This window comes from Rhododendron vialii, chromosome 6a, assembly GCF_030253575.1.
Source record: "Rhododendron vialii isolate Sample 1 chromosome 6a, ASM3025357v1".
NCBI classification, from domain to species: Eukaryota; Viridiplantae; Streptophyta; class Magnoliopsida; order Ericales; family Ericaceae; genus Rhododendron; species Rhododendron vialii.
The window spans coordinates 14,423,044-14,431,900 of NC_080562.1; the positions used below are offsets into that span (position 1 = coordinate 14,423,044).

Consider the following 8,857-nt stretch of genomic DNA (forward strand, 5'->3'; position numbering starts at 1 on the left):
GCCTCGTGGAAATCCAAACCAAGGGGTACCGCGAACGCCTAAAAAATGGACGCGAAAAAGGCCCGATCATCAAGCACCCTAAAAATGGTCATGACAGAAGCCCAGTCACCGAGCGCCTCGAGCACCACCCTCAAGATAGCTCTAGATCCGATAGGTGAAAGGACCAGTACGAACACTCCCCCCAAAAGTCGGGGAGTGTTCTGCCGAAGAGAAAAGATTACGAAAGATTAGACGATCTCATCCCAAAGAAGCGTTCCGCGATCGAGCGTCCAGACGGTCCCGACCGTTCAATCCGACCTCATCGCGACACCCGACTCGAGAGACTCACGACCTTTCCATTTACAAGAGAGATCGATTCAATCAACAACCTCCCCACCCGAGGCGGTTACCCGAGCGTACCCTCCACGCTCTAACTTGGAGGCCAAGCAAAGCAAGGCCTATAAATAGAAAGGGACTCTAACCTAGAGAGGTATGTCATTCTACCCTAACCCTAGACCTATACACTTCTCCCTACATCTAACTCGATCGTTGGAGGATCACTGGGCTACCACAGCCCTAGTGACTTGCTGCAGGTCAGGCGGCGGGCATGCGAACTGGCGGAGGAAAGAGCCAGAACCGACCTACGGCCAAGATCCCGATAAATCGAACCCCTACAATTGGCGACTCTGCTGGGGATCTAGCCGCCTTCTCAATGTCCCATTCCTTCTTTTTCCCAAACTCCATTCAAAAAGTTCCTAAACCAAGATGGTGGAAGTTGAAGATCCACATCCCAGCGATAAGACTCTCGGACTCGGCCCCCTTGGAGACCTTCACCTGGGCTGCGGTGGAGCCAACGTCCTAAGAAAAACCACATGTCCATTGGCGTCGAAGCCGGCACCTTGACGCCAGACGGAGGGACGTCCTCCGAACTCCATACTTACATCTGTGACCTGGAGCGAAAAATCAACGACCTCACAATGATCGTGGAGCAAGATAGGCACGTTAGGGACGAGCTGGCAGAGATCAAGCACTTCCTCCAGATCTCCCCATCCCACTCCATTGGAAGCTGTGATGGGCGAAGGAGCCAGCGCAGCCCTCCTCACAGCTGTGGAGGGGCCCCCTGGTGGAGCACCGACCTCGGCTTTCAGCAAAAGATCGCCTCGAACCACCGGAGGAGGCAGGCCATACTTAAAAGGTTGCGCGGCATAGTGAGCGCTCCCGTTCCCCTAACCCCAACCCCAAAGGACATCCTGGGAAGCAATCTGCCTTCGAGAGGCTCGGAGCCAAGAGCGTCTCCACCTCCTCCACCCATTCTGTCAGAATCGGCGAGGGGCACGTTAAGCCCACCCTTAGTTTTACAAAAATCACAAGGGATGATAACAGCCTCGTGGAAATCCAAACCAAGGGGTACCGCGAACGCCTAAAAAATGGACGCGAAAAAGGCCCGATCATCAAGCACCCTAAAAATGGTCATGACAGAAGCCCAGTCACCGAGCGCCTCGAGCACCACCCTCAAGATAGCTCTAGATCCGATAGGTGAAAGGACCGGTACGAACACTCCCCCCAAAAGTCGGGGAGTGTTCTGCCGAAGAGAAAAGATTACGAAAGATTAGACGATCTCATCCCAAAGAAGCGTTCCGCGATCGAGCGTCCAGACGGTCCCGACCGTTCAATCCGACCTCATCGCGACACCCGACTCGAGAGACTCACGACCTTTCCATTTACAAGAGAGATCGATTCAATCAACAACCTCCCCCCCCCCCCCCAAAAAAAAAAAAAAGGATTCACCCAACCCAAGTTTGCCAAGTACGATGACAAGTCCGAAGCATACACTCACCTGATACAGTACAAGCACGTTATGTCTCTACTCCTCCGAAATGAGCCCTCAGACGACGCATTCATGTGCAAAGTATTTCTCGCAAGCCTCAAGAACCTGGGCCTCACATGGTTTAACCAACTGCCCGCCCGGTCCATTTCCTCGTTCGATTCCCTTTGCAACGCCTTCATGGCTCGGTTCGTCACCAGCAACAAGCATGAAAAGGAAATCAACTCTCGCCTCGCATTGCTCAAATGAAGCGACGAAACGCTCTGCCAATACGCCAGTCATTACTGGGAGCTTTTTAACGAAATCGAGGGAAGCGACAGAGTTATTTCGGCCCAAGAATTTAAGCTCGGTCTCACCTCACAAGACGAGCAGGTATAGGACGATCGACCTGGCTTAGCTCAAACCTGAATCCATGAAAGAGCTCATGACCCGCATTGAAGGATGGTGCCAACTAATCGAGTCTAAGGCCGAGCCAGGAATCAGGAAGCCAGCAAGTCTGAAGGTCTCTGTCGTTTCAGCAGCTGTCTCAGCCGTCGCGCCCGTCCCGACCCCTAAAAAGTAGGTTAATGGCATTAAGCAATCTTCGAAGAAGGGACTGAAGCCGAGCGATTTCAACGCCGAAAAAACCATTTTCACCGTCCCCATCTATCGAATTATTGATCAGGTTAAGGACCAGCCCTACTTCTCCTTCCCGAACCAGAAGCTTGGCACTGAGAATGGGAAGATTAAGAATCCAATCGTCCGATGCAGCTACCATAACGAGCAAGGCCACTTCACCACCGCTTGTAAACCCGTCAAGGCCTACTTGGAGCAGCTTGTCGCAAGTGGCCACCTTGGTAATCTCATCAACCATGAAAAAACCAGGGCTCAGGCATAGTGAGCTGAGACCCAAAATGAAGACGAGGTCCAAACAAGCCACGTTATCCACAGTCAACTGAATACCGAGGCTGCGCACACCATCCGTTTCGAGCTCAATGATGCTTCTTCATCCAAACAAGTCATGTTAGTGGGTCCCAAGCCAAAGTGCGCCCAAACCGACGATGGCTCCAAATGGACTATCTCGTTCACCAAGAAAGATCTAGACCAGGTCCAGCTCCCGCACAATGTCGCCCTCGTGGTCACGCTTCGCATCAGAACCTTTAACGTTCGACACATCCTTGTTGACCAGGGTAGTTTGGCAGAGGTTATGTATTATTCTCTGTTCAAATACCTGAAGCTCCCAGAGTCTGACCTCCGTCCCTCCGAGGTTCCTCTAATTGGTTTCAACGGGGCTCCGATATGGCCCCTTGGCATGATTACCCTTCCTGTTCGAGCCAGGTCGGTGACACATGATATGGAGTTTGTCGTGGTGGATGTACCTAGCCTTTACAATGCCATCGTCAGGCGCACTTGGCTTCACAAGATGAAGGCTATTGCCTCTACTTATCACCAGGTAGTTCGGTTCATTGGCGCTTATGGACATCGAGAAGACCTTTACAGAGACCATACCGTTGCTAAAAGGTGCTATGTCAACGTTGTCCGAAGCAACAACCAAATGTCTCGGGTCAACCTCATCGAGGTCACCGACGCCCCAGTTCTTGAAGACGTCGGTAGAAGGGCTGACGAAAAGGCAATCAAAGACCTAATCACCGTCCCCATCAACAAGGACAACTCCCGTTTCTTCCTTCTTGGGTCCTCCCTCAGCGATGCCGAATGGGACCAAATGGTTGATTTCCTAAAGTGTAACGTCGAGGTATTTGCCTGGACCCCATACGCGATGCCCGGGATCAACCCCTTGTTCATTTGCCATGAGCTCAACATCGACAAAAGCAGACATTCGATTGTGCAGCGGGCAAGGCAGTCCTCCCCGGTCCATTCTGAGGTCGTTATCGAAGAAGTCGGCCAACTCCTCAACGCTCGGGTCATCCGTGAAGTTCAGTACCCCAGGTGGTTAGCCAACACCGTGGTTGTTAAGAAAAAGAACGGCAAGTGGTGCGTGTGCGTCGACTATTCAAATCTCAACGATGCCTACCCAAAGGACGTCTTCCCACTTTTGCGAATCGATCAGTTAAATGACGCCACTGCCGGTCATGACCGACTCAGTTTCATGAATGCCTACCGAGGCGATCATCAGATAGCAATGAGCAAAGGCAATGTTGAAAATACAGCCTTCATCACCCCACACGGTATTTTTGGTTATCTCGTCATGCCCTTCGATCTCAAAAATGCCAAGGCTACATTTCAGCAAATGATAACTAAAATGTTCGAATATTTGTTGGGCGACACTATGATGGCCTACATTGATGACATGATTGTGAAAAGCATGTTGGCCAGTGATCACCCAGCCCATCTCACTAAGGCCTTCAAGATCCTCATGGATCACAAGCTTCGTATAAATGCGGAAAAATCCGCCAAGTCAGCTCAGGAAAATTCCTCGGTCACCTCGTCTCCCGACGCTGCAACAAAGTAGACCCTGTGCAACTCCTTACAATCAAAAAGCTCTCTGCCCCATACAACAAAAGGAATGTTCAGCGTCTCACTGGCATGGCCGCTGCTCTTAACCAGTTCATTAGCCAGTCCTCCGACAAGTGCCAACCTTTTTTCACTCTTTTGAAAGGTAGCCAGCGTAGTTTCAACTGGACCGAGGAGTGTGACCGCGCGTTGCAACAGCTAAAGGCTTATCTTTTCGAGCCTCCGCTCCTCGTCATACCTTGGGAATAGGAAGACTTGTTTTTATACCTCACCGTCTCCCCCAATGCCATCAGCTCGGTGCTCGTCCACCATGAGGGTCGTGACCACCAGCCCATTTACTATTCAAGCAAGACAATGACCCCGGCCAAGACGCGTTTTCCACCTTTGGGGAAGCTCGTCCTCGCCCTTGTTTCGGCCTCTCAGAAGCTCACTCTGTACTTTCAAGCACACCGGATCATAGTTCTCACCGAGTTCCTGCTCAAATTCCTCCTCCGGAAGGTGGACCTTTCCAACCGAATCACTCAGTGGGCTGTGGAACTCGCGAACTTCGAAATTCACTATCAACCCCGAACAGCTATAAAGGCTCAGGCACTTGCTGATTTTCTCACCGAGCTTACACCGAACAATTCCCCCACCCTGGGCCCGACCCTCAATCCCGAAGGAGCACTCCAAGCTAACCCCAGCACCGCCTGGAAGTTGTTCCACGGTGATGTCTGGAAAATCTACGTCGTTGGAGCCTCTAATAGCCGACGTGCCGGGGCTGGGATCGTACTCCTTTCTCCAACCGGCATTCTGCATGAAAGCTCCTTCTCCATCAGCTTCCTAGCCTCAAATAACGAGGCTGAATACGAAGCCCTAATCTTAAGTCTCAAGACCACCGAGGCACTTGGCATTGAAGAACTTGTCGTCTACAGTGACTCCCAACCGGTTGTCAATCAACTCACTAAATAATATGAAGCTTGAAACGAATGCATGCGTACATACCTCAGTTCAGCTATCTGACTCACTAAAAGTTCCAAGGCCATCCGGACCAAACACATTTCTAGAGAGCAAAACGCACACGCTGACGCCCTCACTGGACTTGCCTTGGCATGTTCAGCCTCAGGACCTCGCTCTATTTCCTTCGGCACTATTGACAAACCCAGCTTTGAGCTCGATGTTCTAGATCATGACATCCTCAATATCGAGCTCGGACCAAAATGGATGGATGAGATCCTCAGCTACCTACGGGACGATAACCTCCCCTCCGACAAAAAGGAAGCTCACTGACTCCGCAACAAGGCTACCCTCTTCTAGTTGAATCCCAATGGCAAGCTCTACCGACAGTCCTTTACCGGCCTATACTTATTGGTGGCACACCCACACCAGGTGCTAAACATCATTGAAGAACTTCACGTTGGCGATAGTGGTTGTCACTCGGGAGGTCATTCCCTCACTCACCAAGCCATCACTCAGGGTTATTGGTGGCCCACAATGAAGGATGACTCCGAGGAGTATGTTAAACGGTGCCAGATGTTTTCTCCCATTATCCACCAGCCCGCCCGAGACCTCAGTCCTCTCACCAATCCATGGTCATTCTCACATAGGGGCATGGACGTCGTGGGCAAGCTCCAAGTTGCTCCCCGCAGATTCAAATTTCTACTAACTGTAGGGGGATGAAAACAATTGATGTTTCGAATCACCTTGGATTGCAACGGCTTATTCGTGCCTCTTCACCGGAACCCTAATTCATCATCGGAACCCTAATATGCAAAATAGACAGGGGGTGAGTGCACCTTTGCCTCGCGTGGCAAAGGCCCTCCAATGCCAAAGTTAGTATCACGTACTAGCAATTATACCCTAATTATCAGTAGGAAAGCAATCAGAAAGCAATGTATTGCGTACCTTTTTTCTCTAGGTTTACCTCATATTTATAGATTTGTGTATGCTTGTTGCCCAAGCATCCCTGTTTCCATAGGATTCCCAACTCGTATAGGAAACCCAGGATCTCAAGGATTCTCGTTTCCTTTATCAGTTTATTGGAAAAGAGTCCTTTCAGGATTCTTTTCCATTACTGGCCGAACATCCCATTCTCGTTGGGTATCTTTTGCAGATCCTTAAAACTCGGGATCTCATTCCTTTACTAAATATCACCGTCTCCGAAACCTTCTAGAGCGTTCCTGCCGCCTCATGAATTCAAGGCAACCTCTTTCTCTGTTCGGCTATCTCATTGCCGAACAGTCCACATGGACCAATGACTTACATGTATCTGGTCCTCATTATTTATATTTAGACAAATGACTTCTCATGTCTTTTGTCCTTATCAGCCGAACAAACTGCATGGATTAATGATTTCCATATCATTGGTCCTTATCGACGTTCACCACACTGCCCGGCGATAACTCCTGTCATTCTTACCACGTGCTCCCTAAATATCACGTGTTCGGCAACTAAATGTATGTGCTCGGGAATACCTCCCTACAATTGCTCCCCAGCTTCATCTATTTACCACTGTTCGGGGGCAATATATGAAGCTTTAGAAACAAAATTTTATTTAGACCAGACTCTTCTGATCCCATGCAGTCATAATTTCAATATTTCATTGATGCCTTTTGGCGCCTCCGTCATTATACCATTTCGGGGTAATGACTCCACGTGGCACGTTTCGTATGCCAATCATTAATTTCGAACTGACGTTCTTTGAAACAGCGTCAGTACGGTCTTTGCTTTCCGTTACTTTAACCTGTAACGGCGTAAGAGGAGACGTTTCGTCTCCGTCTCTTGCCCTTAACCCCTGAAAGGGCTCCTTTTGGTTTTTCACGCAAAACTTAAACTCTCTCTAGAAACCAGGTGAAAATATCCCGCCATCCGCCATCGCTGCCATCTGCAAATTCGATTGCATTCCAGGAAATCGTCACAGTATCTTTGTAAGATCCTCGTTCTTACTCCATTTCTTCTGCTTAGGTTTCCATCTGAGATCTTTATTCTTGGATATGCGGGTCATTTCTAGGGTTTCAGTCGCACCCATTTCCAGTTTTTACTTTCTCTTCGAATATATCCATGGCGGATGATAATGATAACCCTCCTAGACCCAGTAAGTTTAGGAAACTCTGTGAAACCCCAACTGCCATGGCGGCGTTTAGGACTGAGTATAACGTCCCTAGGAACGTGGGGCTCGAACTCGCCCCTTTAGGTGCAGACAAAGATGGCGGTTCTTGGGATAGGATGTGTATCCCAATTGTAGCCATTGTCGAAGGCGGAGTTTGTTTTCCCCTACACCCATTACTCCGTCAAATCCTAAACTGGTATCGAATCACGCCAATGCAGGTTTCGACCAATTTCTTTAGTTTAGTGATGGGAGTAATAGCCCTGAATAGGATCTTGGGGACCCAACTGGGAATTTGGGACATCCAATGGTGGTATAGCATTGTGCTAAACCCCGAATACAACAAGTATTATTTCAAAGTTAGGAAAGCAGACCAGCGTCTCGTGCTCAATCTGCCAGACTCTGCTCGTGACCACGAGATTGATTTCCTCTACGTAACGGGAGCGTTCGAGCCAATAGGGGAGGACGGCCAGGTGGTGGGTTTGCATTGCCCCCACATATGGGGTTACCCACGTACGCCCCTAATTTTGCTTTGTAATTCTTGTTTACTTTCTTCTCATAGCTTTTCTATATGTCTAATTGTACCTTTGAATTTTGCTCTTGCAGCTGAAAACGCTAACAGGCGTCCTATACGAGAGTCGAGCTACGTCCGAACAGAGGACATCAATAAAATCTTAAAATACACAGGCGTTACTGGTACCCGAACAGCAGGTCGGGGTCGTGACACTGATATACTGCTGGGGTACGACCCTTCGTATAGAGGGGTCATTGACAGAAGACTTGCCCATCCCAGCACTAGTACTGCTTCTACCTCCACATCAACTGCTCCCCAACCACGTATTTCAAGACTTCAAGCTGGTGTTACCGTTGCTGGTCAACCTGGTGAAGTTCCCATTTCAGAAGGCGTGCCGCTTCCTCGTTTAAGACTTAGAAGATCTACGCGTGGACCAGTTTCTGAACAGCAACAGCCCGAACAGCTGGTTTTAGTTCATGATACCTGCCAGTCTTCCTCTTCTGGTTATTCTCCATCACCTCGTGATCCAGGTAGAATGACCCGTCAACCCCTTAACCTAAGCTCTTTACTTACTGTGTCCGCACGAGGTCGAGGTCGGGGGAGGTCAACCGGCCATGCTCCCCCACCACCTCGCCGAACTAGGGGATCTTTGACACGATCCTCCACCTTTCCTCGGGAACTCGATAGTTCCCAGGAGGCTACAGATGCCAATCGAAACAAACGTCCTAGGACTGAGGACTAGAGTACTTCAGCCGGACATGCTGACATAACTAGCAACCAGCCCCCATCTCGAAACTCCCAAACGCTTCCTCAAATATGGGCCCCTCAACTCATAAGGGGAGATTGACCCGTCCATATTGGGGACAGTGCTAGTTCTTCCGAGACTGCACTAGCACTTGCACAAGGCTTGCTACTACCTGTGGATGTTCAGAAGGAGGCTACATCCTCTCCAGATCGATTGGTGTCCACTGGTCTCGTCAGTGGAATCAAGGTAATAGGTCTT

The 8,857-nt window shown here is 49.7% G+C and overlaps 1 protein-coding gene across 1 annotated transcript; it reads left to right on the forward strand.

Moving 5' to 3' along the window:
* Nucleotides 1–2,804: 2,804 nt before the first annotated feature.
* LOC131328425 (uncharacterized) lies at nt 2,805–4,253 on the forward strand. The gene has a single exon (XM_058361371.1). The coding sequence runs from the start codon at nt 2,805–2,807 to the stop codon at nt 4,251–4,253; it is 1,449 nt and encodes a 482-aa protein (XP_058217354.1).
* The last annotated feature ends 4,604 nt before the right edge of the window (nt 4,254–8,857 follow it).

Excerpts from the sequence above, each read along its gene's own strand:
- LOC131328425 (XM_058361371.1), top strand. The coding sequence starts at position 2,805 with ATGTTAGTGGGTCCCAAGCCAAAGTGCGCCCAAACCGACGATGGCTCC.